Here is a 27,043-nt window from a genome sequence, read left to right on the forward strand (position 1 = left end):
CTCCATCTTGTTCTGTGTCCTTCACCTAGACCACGCCTCCTCCCCTTGAGTAACCTCCCGCTCACCCGTTCAAACTTCCTGATCAAAACACACCCGGCGACCTGCGTAACAGGACTCCAACCCTTCCCCAGCCAATCGGCTGAGGCCACAGCTGTTACCTCACTAACTGCCCCTAGGCCCCAATAAAACCTTTGCCCTTTTGAAACTCGCTCTCTCTCCCCGGTATCTCACCGCTACGTCGGTGCAGGTAGGGGATTGAGCTGGAGCTAGCTCGAATAAAGGCTCTTTTGCTTTTGCAACGGATTCGGCTCCCTAGTGGTCTTTGGGGATCATGAATTCTGGGCATAACAGGGGGAAGACAAAACATATGCCAAGACAGGAAAACGTACTCCAATTATACATCATTTCCTTTCAAGGGTAAAAATTTTATTTTTGAGGAACTCCATACTGCACATTTTTAGCAAGTCACGTAAGAAAGCAAAAATGTTATCCTCCCCTCATCCTAGAAATAAATAAGGGCATAAAATTTCTTTTTAAATCACGACACTTGGAAGTTTAGCACCAGCATCCAAAATGAACAAAAAAGGGGAAAAAAAAGCATTTACTATATATTTCAGATTTCTTTGGTTGGGGTTCTCCCCATGTGGTATTAATATTTCTTCTTTCAATTTATATTACCAAAACAGTAAAAACCAGGAAAAAAAATATAAACCTAGTGGTTGCTGAAACTGGGGAGGTTGCTCTCTCGTCTTGTGTGCAGGCATTCCCGGATCTCAGCTGGCTAGGAAACTTGGCTGACATTTTCCTTTCATAGTTGTCTGTTTCATAAAGAATAGTAAACGTTCTAATGTCCACATCTTGGTCATGACTCTTCCACGTTATTGCTTGCATGTCTCTTTGGTGTTGGTAAGGTCACGGTCTGCTCTGTGCTTTCTTTTTCTAATGGTCATTAATTTCCTTAGGTCACCTGGAAAAAATATGAAACCAAACTCAGAGTGACAAAATGACCAAGAGTTTAAGAATAAAAAGGCAAAAAGTATGCTTTTCGTGTAATTCAGGAGACAGTATTTCAGAAGGTCTACACATAATCCATTCTCGCATCTACAGATCTGTAACCCTACACATTTAATACAACATTTGTGTAAACCTGAACATTCAGTACACAGTAAAAATTTTATAGAATTATATGAAAGCGGGTGTCTGAGGGGCTCAATCGGTTAGGCATCTGACTCTTGACTCCGGCTCAGGTCATGATGTCACAGTTCATGAGACTGAGCCCCGAATCAGGCTAACAGCGCAGAGCCTGCTTGGGATTCTCTCTCTCTCACCCTCTCTCTCCACCCCTCCCCTGCTCATGTGCACTCTCTCTCTCTCCAACATTTCTTTTAAAATTATATAAAAGAAAATTACCATCAGGACGCCTTTTCAAATAAATGATACTATGGCATCCATAATTCTTCATAATTATTTTGGTGGTTGCACAATATCTCCTAACGTGAACAAACCCAACACTGAGCCACTTCCCAACGTTAGACAAGTTATAAATAGTACAGATATTTGTTGCCCTGTACTTTGGATTATTACCTTAGAAGCAATACCCAGAAATAACGTTACTAAGTAGAAGGTTATAGCCAAATGACTGATACATAATTCTAAGTCAGTTAATGCAAGCAAATTTAAATAGGGAGTTTATTTCTATGATACTGTCCACACAACCTAGAGATAAAACTGAATATTCCCAGCACAGCAAATGTCTACCTGATGGAAGGCTGTGAGTTTTACAGCCTCTTTTAACTAAAAGCGTATTTTTTATTTAATGCAAAGGACAACCACCAAAAAATATTCAAAAATTTAAGCCCCAGGAGTTAGTAGGTGAAAAACCCAGAAAGAAAACAACGATGGCTTATAAATTCCTTTAGGAGTGGCTCTACAATTGGGTCAGTCTAGTTCTATTTCTACCTCTATACTGAAAGTTTCCAAGATCTTTACCAAGAAAACAGAAACACAGGAAACATCAATAAAGACAAGCTAACCTTTACGGGGAGGTTATGCTTCACCACGCCCTGATTAAGCACCTTACACATGTTATCTCACTAAATCTTTGCAACAACACTTGGTGAGTAAGTCTAGTTGGTATCCCTGTTTTACCAGCAGCAGACATTGCTGGGGCAGAGAATAAACAAACTGCTCAGTATCACCCAGCAAATGAGTAGTGGCTCCCACACTGAGTACATAAACCTCTTGGCTCTCGCTCATTATACTGCACGGCCTCAAAATCAATTATGTTAGTTATCAAAGGGAGAAGGGAAGGAAAAAAATACTCTAGTTTATTCTGTAGATCAGTCTCCTGTTCAAACTCGCCACTAGGTGTCACAAAAGTAAAACTTTCAAAAGTTAAGAGGTATTAATATTAAAAATTATGTCTATAGAGAAAAAAAATGACCATCAATAACTGTCAAATGCTTATGCCCCCCCAAAACCTAGCAAAGTAAGGTCAAATCCCATATTTAACCACTAAAACTGCTCTTTCTCCGGAGTCCTAAAGGAGATGATGGCTGATCCAGATGAACCACAGAACTGGCTCAGACTGAAATCAACAATACTTAAAATATCAGGGGCGCCTGGGTGACTCAGTGGGTTAAGCGTCCGACTCGCGTCATTAAGCTCAGGTCATGATCTCATGGCTCGTGAGTTCGAGGCCCGTGCCAGGCTCTGTGCAGACAGCTCAGAGCCTGGAGCCTGCTTTGGATTCTGTGTCTGCCTCTTTCTCTCCCCTTCTCTCGCTCATGCTGATTCTCTCTCTCAAAAATGAATAAACATTAAAAAAAAAAATCAACTCAAGGCCCGGGCTGCCCGAGCTCTTACCTGCTGATGGTGAAGGTGCCTGGGGAGCCTGGTGTTACTCGGCACTGCTCTGCTCGGTGGCTGGAGCGGGGTTCTCAGATGGCGCTTCGCCTGCCTTGGTCTAAGTAAGACACGAAACAAAACCACAGTCCGGAAATTAATCGACCCGGATGACAATGGAAAGTTCAAGACTAAAAGGTCTCAAAAGTTGGGATCTTCCTGCTTACGAAGATAAATCACTCTGCAAAAGTAACTATTCTTGGGGCGCCTGGGTGGCGCAGTCGGTTAAGCCTCCGACTTCAGCCAGGTCACGATCTCGCGGTCCGGGAGTTTGAGCCCCGCGTCGGGCTCTGGGCTGATGGCTCAGAGCCTGGAGCCTGTTTCCGATTCTGTGTCTCCCTCTCTCTCTGCCCCTCCCCCGTTCATGCTCTGTCTCTCTGTCCCAAAAATAAATAAACGTTGAAAAAAAAAAATTTTTTTAAAGTAACTATTCTTAAGTGGGAGTCAAAATTTAGTATCAGAGAAGAACGGCCAATAAATGGCAACTAAACACCACCACTCTCCGCAACAAAGTCTCTGATACACAATTGCTTTTAATACTTGCTTAGAGAGAGCTTCCTCTCTGTAAATGCTGTCCTACGTTCGGAGAGCCTTCAACATTTTAATTCTGAATCTCCATTAGTATGCATAATCCTTTCAGAGAATGATAACTAGTTGAACTCAAATGTTTGTTTATGTTATGTACAGGGCATTCTTTCTCCATAATATATAGATGCATAGATCTTAACTAAAATATTAAAAATATTATATTATCCTTCATATACAGATTATATAATAGAATACCTATAAATGCTACATGCATATTACCTTAATATATAAATAGTAGACATTTATATGATTTGTAAATATAAATACATATGTAATATAATGATAACATAAAATGTTATGTGATTGCCAGTTGGCAGGTTATCAAACCACACTTAGGATGGAATACTAAATAAAGTTTGATGTGATTAAGGATGATGTGGCAACATCCCCTTCCGGCTGGTTGGATTTACCTCTTTGCCATCTTGTGAAGGAGCATTAGGAGGACGGGGGCGACGCCTGTAGTTGTATGGGCGCCGGTATCCACGGCGAACAGATGGCTGGTTTGAACCATTGGCCGCTTGTTGGTTCTCTTTATCTTCAGCCTCTCCAACAGCTGGGGCAGGTCGGGGGCGAGGAGGGCCTCTAGAGCAGAGAATGCAAAAGAAAAGAGAACAGTGCAACAGGACAGGGGGCCGCAAGAATAATCTTTACTTTTGAAGGTTAAGAAGTCAAGTGATCGGTATTTATTGCTAGAATACACAGGCTTGGGGCGCCTGGGTGGCTCAGTCGGTTAAGCCTCCCTATTTTGGCTCAGGTCATGATCTCACAGTTCGTGGGTTCGAGCCCCATATCAGGTTCTGTGCTGCCGGCTCAGAGCCTGGAGCCTGCTTGGGATTCTGTGTCTCCCTCTCTCTCTGCCCCTCCCCCGCTCACACTTTTTCTTTCAAAAATAAACATTAAACAAACAAAAGAAAAAGAATTATACACAGGCTACTGCAGCAAATGGAGCAGAGATTTTGTGGAAAAAAAGCCTGTTTTTCCACCATTTTCCCTCTTCATCTGAATACCTATTTGTAGTGAATAAACACACTCTGGACACATATCATGGTCCTGCCAGGCACTTGACAGGCACAGATAGTAAAATTATAAAAGAAGAGTGGCTCCCGGTACCTGCCCTCCATGAACTGAGTTTAGCGGAGCCTGGAGGGATTAAACACGGAAGGAACTCTCACATTACTTCGTGCCAGAGTCTGTGCTGGTATGTTTTTGGGTTAAACATTTAATTTCAATGCTAATTCTGTACATTGGATTTCTAGTGAGAAAAATCAAGAGGTGTTGAGAGGTTAAGTATTTGGATGGACCGTAGAGAAATGCTGCTTTTTACAGGTCGAAAAAAGTCAAATGTAACTTTCCCAAGATCACACAGCCAGGGATTGACCGGGATGGAACCACTGTCTCCTTTCTGTTTTTGTTAAGGCACTTCTGTGAAACCTCGTATTTTGGAAGTTCTTAGTATTTAATCGTTAAGAGTCATTATGTCTACAACTGGAATGAATCCTGTGAGGAAAAGGACACAGACTGGCATAAATCCTTTCCCAAAATAATATATTCTCCTTTCAATAAACCCATGTTGCCAAACCTCCAGGTGGTATAAATATCGATCAGGAGTGAAGGTCTACTTTCTTCACTTACACCAAGGACCAGGAAAAGGAATAGGAAGGCTTATGATATAAAGAGCTTTAAAAGGTTCTGAGGGAGTCGAGCTCAATTCAGTTTTCACAAGGCATGAAGCACAAAAACCTACTCCTTCACTAATATGAATACCATTGGTGGTGTAGTAACAGTATCTAATATTTACTGAGGGCTTACTATATATATACTAGGTACCGTTAGCTTAGATTCGTTAGTACTTTTAAAAACTGTAAAATATTCCTTAATGTCCATTTTTATAGACCTGGTAAGTAAGTCTTAAGAGTCCAGGAACCTCTCAAAGGAGACACAGCTACTAACTTCAAGGTGGGAACGTACACACAATTTGATCTGTAGCCTGACTTAACCCCCAGACCGCCTTGGTGATGGGACTATTCAGTACCCCACACGCTGGCTGGCACTCACTTCCTCCTTTCTCTGGCATGGCCACTGAACAACAACCCATCAGTTAATTTTCTGTTTGTTTCATTCAATAGAACAAAAAAATTAATATTCATCTATACCGTATCACAGCTAACCCAAAAAAACCAATGGTTTTGCACAAGGATACCAAAATATTTTGTTAAATAGGGGGGACATGTCCCATGGCTGTTGGAAAACACACTGCAGAGTCCCTCTAATCCTTAGACCTCCAGTCAAAGCAGCCACTTCTTCCAATGGATCTTCCAATAATAGATCCATACAACAGGCCCCCAACAGTCTCATCCATTATGCTGTCTCTCTCAAGTCCTTCAACTGGCTGTTAGGGAGCAATGTCACATACCTCCGGTACCTTGGGCGGTAAGTTGGGTTTCGATGAACCGGTCCCTGAAGTTGTGTTCCCTCTGGGACTCCCTCCTTCATCTCTCCAATTTCACCAGCCTACAAGAAGGCAGTCAGAGCCGAAAGTCAATGTCATACTACCAGACAGAAGAGACACAGAGCACACAGTTGCATTTAGATTTTTTTTTTAATTCTTTTTAATGTTTCCTTATTTTTGAGAGAGACAGAGAGTGAGTGGGGGAGGGGCAGAGGATGAGGGAGGCACAGAATCCGAAGCAGGCTCCAGGCTCTGAGCTGTCAGAGGGCTCGAACCCACGAACCACGAGACCATGACCTGAGCCGAAGTTGGACACTTAGACGACTGAACCACCCAGGTGCCCCATCAGATTTTTTTTTTTTTTAAATAAAAAGTAAAATGCTTCATAATAAAGCTGAGAACCCTGAACTTTAACAGTGAACTGTTCAATGATTTAGATCTTTGTGAATGATAGGAAAGAAAAACTTACTTCTACTACAACAGTCTTTTGTGTGTCACAGAGCTCTTAGTCTTATTTGATAATACTAATTTAAACACTTTGAAATGTTTCATTCATCTCTTACCATGAAAAAAAAGACAAAAGGACCCATTATTATAAAAGAAAAGAGAATGAGGGGCCCCTGGGTGGCTCAGTCAGTTAAGCGTCTGACTTCGGCTCAGGTCATGATCTCGCGGTTTGTGGGTTCGAGCCCCGCATCAGGCTCTGTGCTGACGTCTCAGAGCCTGGAGCTGCTTCGGATTCTGTGTCTCGCTCGCTCTCTCTGCCCCTCCCCTGCTCATGCTCTGTCTCTCTGTCTCAAAAATAAATACAACATTAAGAAAAGGGGGGGGGGGGGCGCCTGGGTGGCTCAGTCGGCCGGGCGTCCGACCTCGGTCATGATCTCATGGTTCGTGGGTTCGAGCCCTGCGTCTCGCTCTGCGATGACAGCTCAGAGCCTGGAGCCTGCTTGGGATTCTGTGTCTCCCTCTCTCTCTGCCCCTCCCCCGTTCATGCTCTGTCTCTCTCTGTCTCAAAAATAAATAAACGTTAAAAAAAAAATTTTTTTTTAAATAAAAAAAAGAAAGAAAGAAAGAGAATGATATGCTACATTTGAGCAATGAGAATCTCTTCCCCCTTTCAAACTCAGATCCACTAATTCTATGAACAGGGTATCCCTTCAACCATTAATGGTTTCTACATTTAAACGTTTTCCCACACCTCTTAACACCTTCGCTTCTGACTGCTTCCTTCCATCTCTTTGCATTCAATTATAATCTTTTAAAAAATAAAATCATACTTCCTTGATGATAAACCTCTTTCAAACTGGGGGTACAAAATTTACTGTGGAACTTCCAAAGGAAAAGACAACTAAAAACAAATAAGAAAACCCACCAGACATCTCCAAAATTCTTTATAACACAGCCACATCTTAACCTTTTTTTCTCAACACTAACACCCTTTACTTCTCCATGTTACACCAGGAAAAGAAAAGCCATCGGCAAAGGATTTCCACATTCTTTCACTCTCAAATCTACCCACCTACGTGTTTGCTGTCTTTTCTTCTCTCTCCTAACCCTGGGTAAAAGTGGTCTATGCTCATATCCAAAGCCAACCCCTCTCTCACCTCCTAGAACACGTAAACTCTCTATCCCTCCTCCCCTTCACTGTATTCTTTTCCCCCCTTCTCTACTCCATCATTTCCATCCAGGTGCATAAACATGCTGAAAGGGCACCCATCTTTTGCAGTTCTTACAATATAATCACAAACTTACAAAACAGTTGTAAGTACAAGATCTAATCCTCAGGCCCGGTTCAAGTATCACCAGTTGTCCCAGTAATGTCCCTGATGGCCAAGACCCATTCAGAACCATGCCTTGAATTTAGCTCTTTGCCTGAAACAGTTCTTCGACATTTCCTTGGCTTTCGTGACCTTGACGCTGTTAAAAATTAGAGGCCAGTTATTTTATACGCTATCCTTCAGTTTGGGGGTTGTTTGGTGTTTCCTCATGATTTAGCTCCTGTGTATCTGGCAGGGAAGCCATAAAAGTCACACCGCACCCTTCGCGTCGCATCCCGTTGGGCGGCAGATGGTTTCAATTTGTGCCGTTACTGACAACGTTCAAGTTCAGAAGTAGTTAAGGTAGTCTCTGGCAAGCCTACTCTGCTGTACGTTTACTCTTCTCCTCTTTGTAACCAGTGAGGATTTGGAGCAGTACGTTCAGAGTGTGTAAATGTTTCATTCCTCATCAAGTTCTCAATATATCCATTTATGTATTTATATCTGCATAGACTCATGGTTTTCTATTTTATTCAATGAGTTATAATCTGTTACTATCATTACTGGCCAATGGGAACCCTTTCAAACTGGCCCCTGTCCCTCTGACATGTCTCCAACATTCTTTGAGTACTTTCTTGCGTTTTGGCACAACAAGATGTTCCGGGCTCATATTGTACTTTCTCTGGCCCAGCTCTGAAGTCAGCCACTTCTCCAAGAGAGCTTCTTTTTATTGGAGAATGGTATTTAGAAACAAAACACTGGAGGACAGGTATGCTCAATGTTATTAAGGAGTCACTGATTTCAGGCCATTTCTGGAGACAGAAATAAGGAACACACATATACAAATACATATATGTACACACACAGCATGAGTTCCACATATATAAACGTGGGTATATGTGTGTGCATGTAGAGCATACTTGATCTGTCCACCTATAACGGCTTTCACAAAGTTGTTGGTGAAGAGAGGGCTTGGGAGGCCAGGAGAGAACTCACTGCATCTCAAAATCAAACAAAAACAAAAACCCTGCTCTGACCCCATAGCCTCCTCCCAGCTACTGCCCCATTTGAGTTCCTTTACAGACAGACGAAAGGAAAACCACCACCACTAACTAACCACCACAGAAACCTCCTCAAAGGAGAATAGGAGACCTCTTCTCCCTCTCTTGAACTCATGCTAATCAGACTTTTGCCCTTACCGGACCGCTAACTCCCAAGTTACCAACAAAAGGAATCCACTCGCAGTCTAACTCCCTCCTCTCCTCCTCAGTATTTGACACGGCATCTCCTTCTGGAAATATGTTCTCCCTATCTGCTCCTTCTCGTCATCCCAGACTCTTCATCTTCCTCATCTTGGAGGAAGCTGGTGTGCCCAGGACTCAGTCCTAGGATCAGTGTTCCACCTACACCCACTTTGGAGTTCATCCCATCCTGCGCCAGACCTTTCAAACTCGCACCCGGTCCCGTCTCCCCTCCTCAGGCTCCCTTCGGCCTCTGTCCCTGCCCTTCCCTCGGCCATTCGTGGCTTCTCCCAGGACCTAAAAGACTCGCTCCCTCGCTTCACACAGGTCTCTTCTCAAACATGAGCCCAAAGACTTTGTAGCCACCTTATCTAAAATTACACCTTCCTAACCCGAGCCGCATATTCCCTCTTGGCTGCGTTTTATTTTTCTGCCTACTTACTTCACATCTCCACTTGGAGGTAAAATTTAACGTGGGGGGGGGGGGCGCGGGGGGGGGAGGGGGGGCAGAGGGGGAGGGAAGATCTCCAGATGGTTTTCACCTTTCCCCTAAACCCAATCTTTATTGTTTTCCCGTATTTGCTTAAATCAAAAACCACAGGGGTATCTTTTACGCCTCACACCACACATTCACTCCATCACCAGATGCCGTCACGTCTAGGTTTAAAATATTGCCAGAAGGTGACCACTGAGCACAGCCCCACTGCTAGTACTCTCATCCACGGCAGGACCATCTCCGCACAAGGGATTATAGCAGCCGGTCTCTCCCACGTCCACTGCTGCCTCCTGTGGTCTAGCTTCCATAAATAGTCCGATGGGCTCCTAAATATGTGTCTTCCCTGTTGAGATCCCTTCACTGGCGCCTCATCACATTTGGAGTAGGTCAGCAGTCCTTATCAGTCTACCAGACATGCTCTATCTGCTCTAAGACATCGCCCTAATCTCATGTCCTACCCCCCTCGGCCTCGCCCACACTGTCACCACAGGAGCCTCCCTTTAGTTCTCCGAACAGGCCAAGCTGCTGCTTCCTCAGGAACCTTGATCCACAAAAAGCAGACAGGAAAAGCAATTAGCATGTGTGAAGGGCTAGAGTTTACTAGAACTGTGGAACGGGAAGAGCATTAGCAGAGGCTGAGTTTGAATCCAGTCCTACAACTTTCTGCCGCAGGACCTTAGGTACAAGTCGCCCATTTTTCAGAATAGGCAAATCTCTTCATTTGTGACAACACCAACAAAAATATGGAAAGCACTGCCAATTTCATAAAGCTACAGGGAAGACTGAACGAGAACGTCTGCCACTTCGTCCGTGCCAAATAACTCATGCTCCCTTTTCTCTATCATACAGTTCTTTTCTCAGAGACGGCAAAATGTTGCTATTAGTTCAGTAACCGATTCGACTTAATTTCCAAGCGGAAATTAAATTCAAATTAAGCTAGATAGGTATTATCTTTGAAAAACCAGAAGTCGTGTGGTCACTGATGTATCATGCTATATCATGTCCTTTGTACAGAAGGGAAATTCTATTGGTCTGTATATTATCATTTTTTTTTCCCCCTGTTGTGTCAGTTTCGGTTTTTATACAGTAAAAAATGTTTCCAAAGACTTTTCTATTTGACCTCAACATTTAACATCCTAGAGATCTCACTATACTTTTAAACCATTAGCCTAGCTATTATGGAAGAGTTTTAGGGATTTTCATTTGATGCTCTTGATTGCCTTAAGCAGACTTCTTTAGTGTCTGAACATCCAAGCATGGGATGTATTAGAAAGATTCTAAAAATACTGAAGGAATCTAAGGACAGCTTTTATTTCATATATGGAATGGGTAAGATAGTCAGCTCAAGTTAAAACAACTCCATGTGATTATCAGAATAAGCACATGTTTTTCAAAACTAGTTTTCAACCAGCTTCTGCAAACGATGTTCTACATAGCACTGAAGAATCCCTTTGCTCTGAACCTTCAATTCCTAAGGTAAAATATACTTTATTTTAAACCACATAGAAAAGAATCGTGTTCTCAAAAAAAGATACGTGCGGATGTGCAAAATACTAAGAAAGATTATTTCAGGAAAGTACTACTAATGCCCTAAAAATAAATGTGTATTACAATCTCCCTGACTCTTCCTGTTCTCATTTCCTAGAAGCCCAGAGTGCTGCCCTAAAGAAACCTACTATGCCCCATGTACCCAGTCTCTCCATATATGCAAGTCTACTCGTTATTTTTAGCACATTCGTCAGGGACAGCTGTTAAAGAGTAGAAGAGAAATAACAAGAAGCAATGTAGAAAGAACATAGTCATGCATGATGGGATAAGAGATGGGTAGCAAAGAACAGCCTGAACATAATGTTCAGTCAAAACACTTCGTGGAAAAACAGAAAACAAAAACCAAGGACACTAAGAGGAAAAAGTTATAGCTAGTGGTAACAAAAAATCATGTCCTATGCCAAGTTTTCCAAGTTTCTTGGGGAACTGCAGAGTGGTTACAATGTTTATCGATTATAGGTCAGGTTCACAATAGCTCTGTCAGTATTTTTCAGCAAAAAAGGAGAATAACAACTCATCAACAATCCCCATCTACATAGCTTTTCTTACTAACACCATCTCATGCAAATTAAAAACTCTATAGATTTCCTCTATCCTAAGACACCGAGCTAAATATCTTCGCCTTTGATTTAATCACCATGACCCCATGGAAGAGGCACGTTATTATGCCCGTTCAATGGATGAGAATTAACTCAGTTTTTGCAAAAGCTCACAGACTCAAGTTGGCAGAGACAAGATTCAAATCCAAGTCTGCTGACTTCAGAGTTCAAAGTCTTAAAACGCATAACCACCTGTCTCTCTACTTTAAACTGTCCCGTGTTCCCCAGGGTGCCCAATTACGGGCATGGCTCCTGTGGTTATGCTTTTGAAAATGTCACTAGAATGGCTGCTCCGAAAGAGCAGACTAAAGGCCTTGCCTCACAGCTTTTGGAGCATCAGGAAGCCACAAGCAAGGTCTGATTTCCGGCGGCTGGTGTTGGAGGAGGAGGAGGAGGAAGAGGAAGGACGGAGGGGTGAGGACGGCTGAAGAAAAGTCCCAGGTGCAATTTTACCTGCATTCTGTTGGGATGGGGAAAGACCCGTGAGCGACGGTCAAAGGTCTGTCCCACGTGGTAAGGCGGGAACCGCCTCCGGTACTGAGGGCGATACTGGGGGCGGCGCAGCTGACTCCGGGCCCCAGAGAACTGCCCGTCAGTGGCAGGGGGGTCAAATCCTTCACTGCTGCCGCTCCCTTCCTCCTCCTCCTCCCCAGCGTACTAGCAAGCAAAGAAACAGAGATTCAGAAGAAGTTTCAGCAAGGACAGAACCAAAGAACACTGCTCAGGATGAATATCACCAAAGGAAAAACGAAATCTCCCCCAAAGGGAATAATCCCCTCTATTATACGGACAAAATGCATTTAACCCAGGTTATCGTATGATTACCTGGGATAAACTACATTAAGGTTAAAGTAGATCTGGGCAGATAAAATATTAAGAAGCAGAAAAGCAAAAGCAATCAATCTATAATGAATTGACGAGTCATCTCATTAGAACTGGTGAATAACGGTGGGGCTGGGGAGGGTGTCTGGGTGGCTCAGTTGAGCGCCCTGCTCCTGACTTTGGCTCAGGTCATGATCCCAGAGTCCTGATATTGAGCCCCACGTAAGTCTCTGTGCTGAGTGTGAGGCCTGCCTCACGTTCTCCCTCCCTTCCTCCCTCCCCCTCTGGTCTCTCTCTCCCTCTGTTCCTCTCCCCCACGCATGCTCTCACTCTCTCTCTCTCAAAAAAAGAATTGGTGAATCATCAGTTGAACAACCAAAGAAAACATGTACAAGGTTGTTAACAGTTTAATAGCTCCAGCTAATGTGTGTCTCCCAACATCTGCCATCCAATGGGGCAGAGTCAGGGCAAAGCAAGAAAAAAACCATTGTGTGGTGTTAACAGTTTTGTCCTAAGAGTCCCACCTTCCTAGAGCCGTTCTCGAAGTGTGGCTGGGGTCTCCAAAAACCTTTCAGAGGCAGGGGGCGGGTACCCAGTTCAAACGATTCTCATAATGGTGCAAGGATACTATTTGCCCTTTCCACTCTTATTCTCTCATGGGTATATGGAGGCTCCAAACAGCCACAGGGACACAGAGCCTCTCAGCTGACTGAATGCAGAAGGAGATACGAAAGCCCAGCTGGCTTCTATTAAACCTAGTAGAGATCTGGAAAAATATGAAGCAACACTACTCTTCTCACTCAATTTAAAAACCTAGTTTTCAGGGGCGCCTAGGTGGCTCCATCGGTTAAGTGTCTGACTTGAGCACAGGTCACGATCTCACGGTCCGTGGGTTTGAGCCCTGCATTGGGCTGTGCTGCTTCAGATCCTCTGTCCCTCTCTCTGCCCCTCCCCTGCTCTCTTTCTCTCAGAAATAAACGTTAAAAATATCAAAAAATAAATAAAAATAAAAGCCTAGTTTTCATTAAAAATGTTATTTATATTTATGTGTAATGAGCTTATTTACAATCAATTAAATATCTCTTAAATGTCTGCTCTAATTGCTAACAGATATAAACACACATAAAACCTCTGGGATCATCGATAATAATTAAATATACAAATGGGTCCAAAAACCAGTCAGTTTGAGAACCACTGACTTACAGCATGATTTTCTTTATAGGCTTTGGAATAAAGTTTTAATGGCACTTTTATAGTAGTAAGTAATAGATACAGGCAGTTTCTAAATATAGGCCTTATTAACAAAGGAAACTACCGACCCCACATTTTTTCCTATATTTAAGCTACTATATATCACATACTAATATTTTATATAAAAACATAAATAGCCAAACATCCCTCAAAGAATTTATTTCAAATCTTACACTAAAGGATATAGATATGCGAATACAAAAGGCAGTCAAGGGAAGTAATTATAGTTTTCAAAAATGAATAAATTAAAAACTAATAAAATAATGACCCATTTCTTTTGGGGGTGAGGGTATTTAAGATTTAGAACACTCCAGAATCAGCCACACGGGCAACTAAATTCCCAAAAGGTGCAAGTTTCAGCTATCGCCTCCAGTAATTTCAGAAAAATCCAGCCATTGTATACTTCATAAAACCTGTACCAGCTACAATCTACAACTACGTAACACATATTAGCATAAAAAAGTAAAAAAGAAACATTAGCATAGAAATCATACACCAAAATAGTAAGTCTGAGACTGCATTATTCTTCTTTTTAGGCTATTCTATATCTTTTTGAGTTTTATACAGCCAAATCTTTCATTAATTATCTTTCCAAATAGGAATAATGGCACCACCCTTGCCAAACATGCTCTTGAGAGATAGTCAATAAGCTGTCAGGATGTCAGGACATCCCAATAAAAAAAAAAAAAAAAAAAAAAAAAAACCTTCATTTACACGTACTTTCAGAATTTTGAAAGTTTTCTTTCTAGGTATCTTTCACACGCAGGACTTTGCAATTTCCAGCTGAGAAGGAAAGTCTTTAAGGAAAAACTGCTAACGTTTTTCTACCGCTTTTACTTCTGAATTCACGTAATAATCAAAATCCAGTTGCCCCTTGAACAACGAGAAGGTTAGGGGCACCAATGGTGTCAAAAACCCATGTGTTCGAACTCCCCCAAAACCTAACAACTAAAAGCCTGCTGTTTCCTGGAAGCCTACTGACAACATACAGTCAATTAACACCTATTTTGTATGTTACATGTATGATACACTGTATTCTTACAGCAAATTAAGCCCCAGAAAAGACAATGTTATTCAGAAAATCATAAGGAAAATACATTTATATTCACGTACTGTATTTACCAAAAAACACCTGCTCTCAGTGGACCCACACAATTCAAACACATGTTATTCAAGGGTCGACTGCCATCACAACCAGAGTTCTGTGAATCTGATGAACTTGGAAAAGTTAACATGCTATATAATAAATGCTACAGTAGCTCATTCCTACTCGCCACCTCCGGCACAGGTTTTTATTAACAATCAAACAGGAGGGGCGCCTGGGTGGCTCAGTCGGTTGAGCGTCCGACTTCGGCCCACGTCATGATCTCGTAGTCTGTGGGTTCGAGCCCCGCGTCAGGCTCTGTGCTGACAGCTCGGAGCCTGGAGCCTGTTTCGGATTCTGTGTCTCCCTCTTTCTCTGACCCTCCCTGTTCATGCTCTCTCTCTCTGTCTCAAAAATAAATAAATGTTAAAAAAAAAACAAAAAACAATCAAACAGGATAAGGGGGGCACCTGGATGGCTCGTCGGTTAAGCGTCCAACTCCGTTCAGGTCATGATCCCAGGGTTGTGGGATCCAGCCCCACCTTGGACTCCTCACGTTGGACTCTTCACTGAGTGTGGAGCCTGCTTAAGATTTTCTCTCCCTCTGCCCCGTCCCCACGCATGTGTGTGCTCTCTCAAAAATAAATAAACTTTAAAAAAAAAATCAGTAAGATAAGCAAAACACAGGTATGAAAAATACAAAACTAGATGAGGGGATGGGAAGATGGGTGAAATAGGTGATGGGGATGAAGGAGGGCACTTGTCACAATGAGCACAGGGTGATGTATGCATCTGCTGGATTACTAGATGATACACCTGAAACATGTTAATGTAACACCTATGTTAACTAACGGAAATCAAAATAGAAACTTAAAAAGAATAAAAATAAAATAGCAGTAAAATAAAAAAATTAAAAAAAAGAAAAATACAGAAAGAAAAATAAGAGGTCATCAGGTAGCTGATAAAAAATCAATCTGGGGGCGCCTGGGTGGCGCAGTCGGTTAAGCGTCCGACTTCAGCCAGGTCACGATCTCGCGGTCCGTGAGTTCGAGCCCCGCGTCGGGCTCTGGGCTGATGGCTCAGAGCCTGGAGCCTGTTTCCGATTCTGTGTCTCCCTCTCTCTCTGCCCCTCCCCCGTTCATGCTCTGTCTCTCTCTGTCCCCAAAATAAATAAACGTTGAAAAAAAATTAAAAAAACAAACAAACCAATCTGGAGGGCGGGGGGGGGGGGGGGGGGGGGGCGCCTGGGTGGCTCAGTCGGTTAAACATCCCACTCTTGATTTCAGCTCACATCATGATCTCACAATTCATGAGATCGAGCCCCGGGGTCAGGTTCTTCCCTGACAGGATGGAGCCTGCTTGGGATTTCTGTCTCCCTCTCTCTCTGCCCCTCCCCGACTCATTTGCATGTGTGCGCACACTCTCTCTCTCTCAAAAGTAAATAAACAAACATTAAAAAAAATCAACTTAGGGAGGGTGTGAAGATGACAGAATGAAGAAGGAAAGCATTAAAGTAAGTGGAAAGATATAAATCTATCAAAGCATAATAAATCATTCTCCTTTTGCAGACTTTCTTTTCTGGTGACATTTTTCAAAAGGTTTCCTCAGATGATACGCAAAGTCATAGTCTAGGGCTCACAAAGCATCTCGAGTCTTATTCTGTAAGTGCCAATCCCAAGTACTAATTCTAGAAACCTCAAAAAATGACTCAAATTTAACAGGCTCCTCATGACCACAAATGAATGGGATTCTTTTTGGGTGCCTTGAGCGTGCTTCAAACTGAGCCTTCTAAGTAAGCTCCAGACAGACCCGGTTGTAAACCCTTTCGCCTGGATTGTTACCAATCTAGAGAACTAAACATCTGGAGTATCACTTACTGCTTCTTTACTTTAAAATAATGGGAAAATGCTACGCTGAATAAACCAGCTACTTAATCGAGGTAAATTAATACTTCTGCGGTCAGTGCTGGGTTTTTTGCCTATTCCTGAGCTATCCCCCATTCTCCTTGCCAACCAAACACTTCTTTTCTTAGAGGTCAACAGTGCTGGTGCCAAGAGATGAACCGCTTTGGGCCAATCATGGAAATCCCGTTCCCCTTTGCCAGTGAATGCCACATGACCAGGTTCTGGCCAGATAAAAGAGCCAAATAAAGAGAAAGCCCTTTTGACGACCCTGGCACGGCCTATCTTAATTAAGCCCTCCCTCTTAAAAGATAGTTGTCTGTTACTTGCAGCCAAATACGTACAAACGGATACAACTTCTGAATGGCAAGTTTCCAAAGAGACCTGTGGCTGTGGATGAATTCTGGGCACTACAAATTTCCCTTCCCAAACCAAATCGTTCTGTGCCTCCGGGAGGAGATACATTTATCTGCTGCAGGTATGTATACTTCATTTTACATGTGAGAACTCTTTTCGGGCACTGAGACAACATACATTACGGGGAGGCCCACGGCGTCTGCCATAGTAGCCACGTCGGTAACGGCGCCGATCAGCAGCGTAACGGCTCCCTTCCACGGGAACGCCATCCGGTCCAGTCACATTGGCTGCTTCTGCACCCTGAGGAAGAAGACAAACACAGACGGCCTCAAAATCAAAAGAAGCTAACTCAACTAACCCCTTTCACCCCTGCCCCCCATAAAAAACCAGCCTGGGACAGTCAGAATGTTAAAGCTGGCAGAACGTACCCACAATTCCTACCATGATCTCAAATACACACCCAAGTCTTAATAAGATCAGCAAGGTGCTTGGTGTCCTGATTATAAACGTAGTTCCTTTGCTCACACAACCTAAACTCTCCCTTCTTGTTTGGTTATGCTAACTTCAAAAACGGTATGTACCCCTTTAAAGAACACACACCGGTAAATGTAATGCGATTGTGAAAGAAGTAATGCTAGACCAGGAAGAATATTTCTCCATGGGAAAAAAATGAGATGTTATCTTCCTAGAACAACGCTGAAACCTAGATTATTCTAAGAGGCACTAAGAGAACAGCTCTTCATGGGCTCGAGTGGCTCTGTCCAGCACTGAGCTATTGAGAGGGAAACTTCTCCCATCTCGGCAGCAACAGAAGAGTCCTGGATTGAGTAAGACATCGTTTCCACAAATGTAGTGCCGCTTTAGACCGTCTTAGTATCCTTCAAACACACTCAGCGTTCTTATTCTCTTACGGACAAACAGATAAAATAATGCTTCAAAAACATAAAAAAAAAAAAATCAGACAAAAGAGATTCAAAAGAATATATTTCACATTCAACATCTATTTGTAAAACCTCAAGTTCTGAAAACATATGAAGGTGAAATTAACCTGACAATACAAAATTTTAAGAGTTGGATGGGATAACAGAGATCATCACAGGTCAGCATTTGCTGGTGGATGATTTGAAACTCCAGGTTTGCAACACAGCTGAGGGATCACATTAGTAAAGAAATCATTTAAGTTTCTGTATTAAATAAATGTGGATCCTGGGTGGCTCAATCGGTTAAGCATCCGACTCTTGATTTTGGCTCAGGTCATGATCTCTTTCTGCACTTTCATCGTGGAGCCTGCTTGGGATATTCCCTCCGTCTCTCCCCCCACCCCCCACCCCGCCCCACTCGTGCTCTTTCAAAATAAATAAATAAACTTAAAAAAAGATATCTTTTTCCCCAAAGCAACTTTTTATCTATTTGTAATATTATAAGTGTTATGGGGCACCTGGCCGGCTCAGTCTGTGGAGCATTTGACTCTTGATTTCAGGGTCATGAGTTGGAACCCCATGTTGGGTGCAGGGATTAAAAAAATACTATAAAATTTTAATCTACATTGGAATATACATTTGGTACCGAAATAAAATACGTCCTTTAACTTTTGAAAAATTAGCTTCTCCCTCTATAACTAAATAGGGCTCTTCATCATTTATCAAGTGAGAAATTACAACCTCCTTTTATAATCAATCAAAGAACATTTACAGCGGTATTCAGTAATCAAAAATTTTCTCCTGAAAAGTCACTTCTGTCAAAAATCCAAAATAAGGTTAATTCATAAGGGGCTGAGAGACCACTCACTATGCAAGAAAACCGTGTGCTAGCACACTTCGATACCCAGCCACGATAGTCTCACCTTCTCCCCCTCAACCACATCAAACTCTACAGTTTCTCCATCTCCTACACTGCGCAGGTACTTCCGTGGGTTGTTCTTCTTGATGGCAGTCTGTCAAGAGAACAGAAAATTCTAAATGAAGAGTATGTCAATATTGGCCACAGATTTCATCTCGCCAAGTTTACTGCATACATTATTACTTTTTGAAATTACTCTTCCACTCACCTGGATCTTCAAAACAGTAATAAAAAACAAAACAAAACAAAACAGAACAAAAACACGGCAAAACTATGTTCCGCGTTTTCTTAATTTGTGGTATCCTTTGAAATTCATCTTGGTAGGTGGATTCAACAGGATATGCAGTTAGTACCCACCTCCGTTACAGCCTGATCGTGAAATTGGAAATGTTAGTTCCCTCAAGCTATTAGGCACCCAAGATTTAGACCGTACCTCTATGGGTGAGGGGAAAGGGGGGATGCCTTCATGAAGTCCTGCTTAACACACATATATTTTTTATTTTATTTATTTATTTTTCTTTTTAGGTGGAGAAACTACCTACAGACAAGAGAATCTCAAAAAGAATTTTAAAAGGAGCGAAGGAGAGGAGGGATGATGAAGACTAGAGAAAAGGAATTTTAAAATGCCAGGGGGGATAAATACACCCGATGGAACACACAAAATTACCTCAGGAACGAAACATTACTGATAATCATAATCTGGCCTCTTCTCCCCTTTCCTCCATTTTATGGAGAAGGAAAACAATGAAGCTGGTAAGGGATTTTGCTGAAGACATAAAGATACAGCCTGCGGGGGGGGGGGGGGGGGGGGGGGTAGGCAGGGTGAATCCATATCCCTGCACTGTATCCATATGATATTTATCCAATACTTTCCCCATCACACCATTCGTATCTCACTCATCCCTACACATTCTGTGATAATACATTAAAAGTTTAATGGAGATGTTCTGCTGCATGAAACACCTGCACCTCAGTATCTGCGTATGAAAAGGCCTCCCCTTTTCGGTCAGTGGCGGGGAGAATAATTCCTGCAAAGAATTTCCATTTCTTTAGCTGGTATCTCTAAATAGTTAAAGGGGCTCTGAGTTTCTATGGAACTAGGTCAACCTTATTTTATAAAGCGATTAGGCATGTGTAATCCAGCCCTTCCCTTACTCTGAGTGGGAGGGAGGAGGGAAAAAAAAGGAGCCAATGCCACAGAGACCTCACCCACGGAGGAAGAAAGGTGGCTCAGGGCAGGATATCAGCTCGCAGTTAGCACATTCAGCCATTCCAAAAACAGCCCCTCCCTGCCGGCTCGTTCCCTTTTTCCTGTTCAACGGGGCAGGCCTCAACACATGGAGGTGACTCACCACGCAACCTCATGGGGGCTGGAATCAGGTCATAGACTTGCAGGCTAATGATGCTGGCCACCAGGACACAAACTTGTGAGGTCCCTATAATGTAGCTGTCAAACACAGACTGCTTAACCCCAAAGGTCTACCTATTAACCTCTAGGTATGAGAAGCAACACTTTCTTTCAGTCTGTTTTAACTTTAAAGGTCACTGGGTCTCAACAACAACAACAACAAATCTCAAATTATCTAGGCACAACTGAAATACATCCTGTCAAGCAGAAACGTAAACAGCAGAAACCACAATAGAGAGCTTACTCTTAGATAGTACTCTCCCCAGTCACCACTCCCACCCCAATCCGCCCACAACCCAAAACAGAAGGAAACAAAACCAAAGAAAACCAGATGCTGCTTCACAGAGCCCTGCAGGTAGGTACTGGTCTTAGTACCTGACTCTGTATTTTCCTGTTACACACTAAGCTCCCCACAGACTTGAGACAATTGGCTGGAAATTAAATAAATATACAAAAAGAACAACGAGGGCAGGCATCTCTTCTTTTAACCTGTATTGTAAAACACGTCCAGGCTGCATAATGAAATAAAGAGCATCCTAGGCCAGGAATGTAAAGAAAGACAAAGACATCAGTAGCCAAGAAGCCCATGGTTCCCATATTTTACCCATCTCCTACATCTCCGAATCCAAAGGGATGTGGACCTTTTGACCCGGACATGTGCTAACCATGCCTCATTTTTACAGGAGTGAGGATTACCCTGGGCATTGGGGAGTTTTCTCATGTCCTGGCCACACACACCCTAGCCATCTGCTTTGCTGCGCTATTTACTTCAAGTCAGAGCCACTCGGGGAGAAGAGCTTTAAACCAACACCCACCCAGGCAAAAGCCACCATCAGTTCCAGCCAAACACGGAAGGGCAACCACAAAATCAGGAAAATAAGATGGTAACACGGGAACAGAGTTCTGCTAAGGAGTCAAAGGCTTTCAAGATTAGCAACTGGTCTGAGTATTACTTCGCTCGACTGCAAAAATAAAAGGCTAAAATGATGGGACAGAAGAGTTTATCTGCCGATCTTAAAATGTGCAAGTGTGCTCTCTTGCCAGAATAAAACCGTGCAAAGCGTTTAGAGTGGAATGATGGTTTACAGGACTTCATCTTGGAAAAGGGACACGAGCAGATCACAGACACCCATCTCTTCACACAGCAAATGTAGCATTTATTATCCCTCTTACCTGATGTACAAACACATCTTCTTTGGTGTCATTTCTGTTAGAAGACAAAAAGTTCACAAATGAAAGTACTAGATATGGGGAAAAACTTAAAAGAACAGATGTTTTATGAGTTTAGATCCCAAGACCTCAAAAAAGGCAACATACATCTTTGTTTCTCCTCAACTTAACTCAGAAGCCCAGAATCGGTCCCTGGTAAAAAACTTCCAAACCTGCAAGATCCCCGTCATACTCCTCCATATTACCACAGTGCTTAGATCCAAGTGTACGGAATCTACAGAAACATCCCTTCCCTCTCATCGCCTCCTAAATCACGTGGAATGTAATCAGAGCCCGAGATTTCCTTCCCAGTAAAAAGCAAAGCAAGACAGTAAAAGGACAGGGCACAGCTGTGAACTAGGCTCTCCTTACACTGAAACCTAAAACAGCACCCTCCCCACCACCCTGCCCCTAACTCACCCCACCCCCCACCAAATCAGATAAGGAAGAAATTAAGGAATCTTTAAAGGGGGGGGGGGGGGCAAAGCGAATGACTGTATCATGTAAAAACATCACCAGACTGCCAAAGTCCACAGCTGCGTTCTCCTTCCTATAGGGTTAGAAGCTGCCGTCGTTTAAAGAAAACACTATACTTTCTACGCAGGTCTTGGGCCAGACCTGGGTTACAGATCTAGCTCAATTACTCACTAGTTGTGTGACCCTGGGAAAGTTGCTTAACCAGTCTAAGACTCCATTTCTCCATCTGTGAAATTACAGATAGGGTCTCAATCGTCCTAAGGCCCTTCCCATGTCTCTTTTATCTCCCTCACCTTCAATTTTCTTTTAATGACTGGATGTTTAAAAACATGTCATTTATCCATACTCTGGAAGTGTATTTTAATTAATATTTAATAACCACTAGCTTAGAAAGGAGAATGGTCACAGTGCTTACAAATCTTAAAACTTACTCCAGCCATCAACTGAAAACAAAATGAACAAAAAAACTTACACAAGCCATTTGAAAAGTCTGGTCAAGGATCTATAAACTGCTGGTGCCACAAAGCAAGCATGCATTTAAAACACGTACGGAGATACAAGCACGTACCGATTTATGAATCCATATCCATTTCTGACGTTGAACCATTTAACAGTGCCAAGGACTTTGGTGGCTAAAATAAGATTAAGCAGATAAATTAGTATCTGACCTACAAAGAGATAAAGCTCATATCGCTAAGGTCTTGATAGCATTATATAAAGCCTAAACATACCCGAGGAAACCATTAAAGGCTTAATTCTAAAATATATTAGGAAAAGAAAATGGAGCAAGGGAAGACACCATAGGAAAATGCTTTCCAGGAGCCTACAGCTTTCTTCCTCGTTAAACGTTTCAGTACGGTCATAAGGAGTGGTCGGAAAGTCTATACATTTCTGCAATAACTCAAATTGAAAGACATCACGGAAAAAACAAACAACGTTCTTTACGATTAAAGTTTTCACATGGAAAAGTTTTGCCGGTGCCAAAGAAGGGTCTAATGAAATGAGAATGTAGACAGACGAACAAGGTCAAGTACCAATGACCCTAACACATCACTTTTGCACTTTGAGATTAGGCAAACTTTAGTAAGTGAAATAGTAGCTCCCTGTTACTAGCTAATCTACAAAGACGTAAAGTAGCTTGTCCAGCCGCCAGATGGGGGCCTATCAGAGGAGTCAAGAGTAATAATAGAACTGATGCTGTCTCAACCCGTTCTGTACTCACCACCCCAAGACAGGAGGTAACAGGCCTTTCCAAACCATAGTGATGAATTTGGGCTTCTGTTTCATTGTTTACCCTGCTCCCTGCAGCTGGGGAGAGTCAAACTAACTCATCCTTTTTTTGGATGTTTTGGGTTTTGTTTTTGTTTCTACAAAATCTCCCTCTTTAACTTGAATGTCTCTACTTTCCATCGCTGAGTAGGGCCCTTTCTGTACCATGCCAGACTTCAACAGAATTGAAGAGAAGGTATCTAAATGAACAGGATGGTCCTAGAACTTGTACGTTGTACATTCATATTTATGTCAGCCGTCGAGTATGATTTGAGAAGACTCCTTTGAATCACTTGTGAATGTCAAATTCAGAACCTCTAGGAAATGCCTATGTCTAAATTCAGGAAATGCATAAAGCGATTATCAAGACTCAATGAAACAGGAAATCTGACAATACAGTACCTAACAAAAAAAAAAAAAAAACGCTTAGAAGAGAATGAAAGCAACAGCATTAACTGTTACTAGGGCTGCTTCTCTATGACATACAAACTTTATAACTTCCAAGGATAAACAATGAGGATTCAGTTTTCAAATTTAAGACTAAACTAGTAATTAGGACTCGTTTTGTTGTGGACAGAGCCAGTTCTGAGTTTTGCTATATTGATATGCTTAAGGAAGTATTTTAGCTCTCTTTGTAAAAAGAAAAAAAAAAAAAAAGGAAAGAAAAAAAAAACCCCAGCTCTATCTATGCCTCCAAAGTCATTCAGAGCCCATCACTGACTGAGCAATCTCCAGCTCTAACTCCAAGTGAGGAAGATCTTTCCAACGAAGAGACTGAACCTTTGGAATGTTCGGTTTTAAACCATTTAATTAGAAATTAGAAGGTCAAGGAAGAAAGAAAAAAAAATTATGTTTTAGATCTAAATGTACACAGAGGAGCCCATTTTTGATAAACCATAGGCTTTTATGTCACACTTTTAAGTTATTTCAAGTGATAGAGTTTTTGTGCCTCCTGTCATTTGCCCCAAAATTAATGACCTAGGACACTATAAAGACAGGAACTCTTTTAAAGGAATAATCTTGATTAGAAAGGCAACACTAACAGAACAGCAAAAAAAGATGAAAACTGCTTTTCAAGTCTAACTTCAAACGAGGCTGAAGGCTATTTTGACTCCTCAGTGCAGGTTTTTAAATTTTCCTAATTCCACCAACACTCCCAACAATTTCACAGGGTCAAACACATTCATGCACACTTCTTGCTTTAAAACCATACCCTCACGTCACATACACAAGGAGGAAGGGGGGACAGAGGAAGACCATATGGCTTCCATAATGTTTATCGGAAGGAAAGTTTTCTTTCACCCGGGGAAACCACTTTCTCCGGCCTATGGCTATCCACTGAGGCTAAGGACTGTTTGTAGGAACTCAAATGAAGACTCCAAAACCAGAATTCCATTTCAGTCAGCACTGTGCCTGGCACATTTTAGGCACCCCTGTGTTTGCCTGGCAGAGGGAAGGAGATGGCAGGACACTCTGGGCAGGGACAGCCAGTGTTGAAATGCCATGTAGAAGGCCATCCTTCATTTTAAGAGTTGGGAGTTACAGCAGAAAGATACAAGACCTCCAGACTCATCACCTGGGATGCGGGAGAGGCTTAATAGCAGTTGGTGGTTAAGAGAATTAATTTCTCTGTTCCTTTCATCTTTCAAGATGCCTGCTTTAGTTTAAAATCCAGCAGTTCAGTTAAGATCCAGAAGGGTACAAGGATCAAGGGAAAACCTGCAAAAGTTCCTGTCCACAAAATAAGTTACCGTTAAGAGTATATCTTAACTCTGCTTTGGAAAGCGGGAGGCTGTCTCACTCTGCACAGAAGTGCTCCCAGAAACATTTGTTGGAAACAATAATCAGAATACTGACTAGACTGAAGTACCCCTTTAGTCCAGCAAAATAAGAGCAAGTTGTGGTTTTTTTTTTGTTTGTTTTTTTTAAATTACTATTATTTATTTTTTCTGAGAGCGCGCGCGCGCGCGCGTGCGCGCGCAGGGGAGGGGCAGAGAGAGAGGGAGAGAGAAAGAATCCCAAGCAGGTTCCAGGCTGTCAGTGTGAGGAGGGCAAGTTTCTCTCTTAACCTACACAGGTTAGTTTTAGCATGCCGCTCCCCAGCAACTGAGAAAAAGCCCCGGAAAAAAAAAAAAAAACAAGGAAACCGGCCTCTCAAGGTAGGGAACATGGAACTGTTGTATTACACGCTCTTCACATTATTCGCTTTTCTTCCCACGAAATTGGGCAGGCAAGGCTCAGACAGATCAAATCCGCCCCGCCCCAAACACTGGAAATGTCTCTGAAGCATCCGACACCATCTCTTAACCTTCCTGTTTAAAAGAGCGACTGACATAGACACGCACCCTTTGGAGGGTTTCTTCACCACCCACCTGCTTCATAAACCCGCTTAAGGCCTCACAGGGCGTTCCAGAAGGGCTGAAAACGGTGAAGCAAGACGACGAAGCCAACAAGGACCACAGAAAACCATTCGAAGGCTCTGCCCGCACAAACCTGAACGAGACCTCTTCCCACCTGCTCTGCTAAGTTACAAGTCCCAAGATAAGGGTGTTCTGAACAAACGTCATACCCACGCTATCGACCAAGTTTTTTCAGCTGCTGCACCGAGCGCGTTCCCACAGTCCGGGAAGGAGAATACGCGTGAGCGATTGGTGAGCGCAGCAGTGGGCACGGGGAGGGAGGAGGACGTGGGACCGAGACCCAAGTTTCCCGGAGAGGATTGCAACACCCCTTCGCCGGCATGTGGCCGACAGAAGCATGGCGTCTTTCCCGTGCCCATGTGGGAAGGGCGTCAGGGACAGACACCTGAGCCTTCTCAGCAAGAAGCCTTTCCACCTTGCCCTGCCCGTCCTCCGGCCCCCACTTCCCCCGCCCCCTCCCCGGGGGAAATCCTCCCCTCACCCCGGATCCCCAGCGAGGGCTCCACGGTGCCCGTCCCACGTGTCTGTCCCTCCCCTCCATCCACGGCCATCCCTGCCCTGCCTCCTCGCTCCCAGACCGCCGCTCCTTTCCTCTTTGGACCGAGGTAGCCCCCCCACTACGGGAAGGTGCCACAGTGCCCGCGCCTAAGGTGACAAAAGTCAAGACCCCAGCTCGCCGGCCCGGGACCGGGAGGGGCGCGCACCGGGCTGGGAGGAGCGCAGGGCGGCGCGCGCGCACCCGGGAGCCCCACAGGGCGGGCGGGCTGCGGCCCCGGGCGCTGGGGACCCCCTGCTGTCACTCCGGCGCCCCCGGTGGGAAACGCGGCGGGCGCTGCCCGCACGTGCCCGGCCGCCCGCCCCACTCGGAGCGGTCCCCACCCTCCGGGGCCTGACTCACCGAGAACTTTTTTCTCCGCGTCTTCACTGCCGGCGGGGGCTGAAGAGGCGGGGGCCGCGGTGCCCGTGGCTGCGGGGGCCGCGTCCCCACCGGGGTTTCCTGCGACGAGGGCGGCGGGCGCCGGGGCCGCGGCCTGGGGCGCGCCGCTGCCCACCGGGCTCTTGGGCGCGGGGTCCTGGGGGGCCGCGGCGGCCGCCTCCGCCGGAGCCTGCGGGAGGGTGGTGCTGGTGGAGGTGGTGGTGGTGGCCTCGCCCGCCTCGCTCATGCCGCCTCCTCTGCTCTCACTCGGGCACCTCGGTGGCGGTTGGTCGGCGGTTGGCGCGGCTGGAGGTCGCGGCGGCCGGGGCTCGCTCTCTGGGAGGCCGGTGGCGGCTCTCGCGGCGCAGGCGGCGGCGGCCGAGGTGGGGTCTCGCGGCGGAGGCGGCTCGAGCTCTCGGGCTGCGCGCTCGCTCTTGGGCTCCTCGCTCGATCTTACTGCCCCAAAAATGGCCCCGCACAAGTTTTTCTAGGCGGCGCACCGGCCGGG

The 27,043-nt window shown here is 44.0% G+C and overlaps 1 protein-coding gene across 2 annotated transcripts; it reads right to left on the reverse strand.

Annotated features, from left to right (window-relative positions):
• Nucleotides 1–404: 404 nt before the first annotated feature.
• Nucleotides 405–27,043, reverse strand: YBX3 (Y-box binding protein 3). Of its 2 annotated transcripts, XM_043564600.1 has the most exons (10): nt 26,518–27,043; nt 22,499–22,562; nt 21,418–21,451; nt 18,841–18,930; nt 17,175–17,297; nt 12,036–12,239; nt 5,906–6,003; nt 3,903–4,074; nt 2,866–2,965; nt 405–967 (listed from the first exon to the last, which is right to left on the reverse strand). In XM_043564600.1, exons 1-9 carry the CDS (start codon nt 26,780–26,782, stop codon nt 2,900–2,902), a joined length of 1,116 nt encoding a protein of 371 aa, XP_043420535.1. In that variant the 5' UTR covers nt 26,783–27,043; the 3' UTR covers nt 405–967; nt 2,866–2,899. The 2 variants fall into 2 exon arrangements, with proteins under 2 accessions (XP_043420535.1, XP_043420537.1); XM_043564602.1 differs by lacking the exon at nt 12,036–12,239 and having other exon boundaries at nt 26,518–27,031.

This window comes from Prionailurus bengalensis, chromosome B4 (genome assembly GCF_016509475.1).
Source record: "Prionailurus bengalensis isolate Pbe53 chromosome B4, Fcat_Pben_1.1_paternal_pri, whole genome shotgun sequence".
NCBI classification, from domain to species: Eukaryota; Metazoa; Chordata; class Mammalia; order Carnivora; family Felidae; genus Prionailurus; species Prionailurus bengalensis.

What these genes read in the sequence shown, in the direction of transcription:
- YBX3 (XM_043564600.1), bottom strand. Translation starts at nt 26,782, where the DNA reads ATGAGCGAGGCGGGCGAGGCCACCACCACCACCTCCACCAGCACCACC. An exon ending in AAGATGTGTTTGTACATCAG is followed by an intron (nt 18,931 to 21,417) that starts GTAAGAGGGATA and finishes TTCTCTTGACAG; the next exon opens with ACTGCCATCAAGAAGAACAA. An exon ending in CCCATCCCAACAGAATGCAG is followed by an intron (nt 6,004 to 12,035) that starts GTAAAATTGCAC and finishes GCCTTCTTGTAG; the next exon opens with GCTGGTGAAATTGGAGAGAT.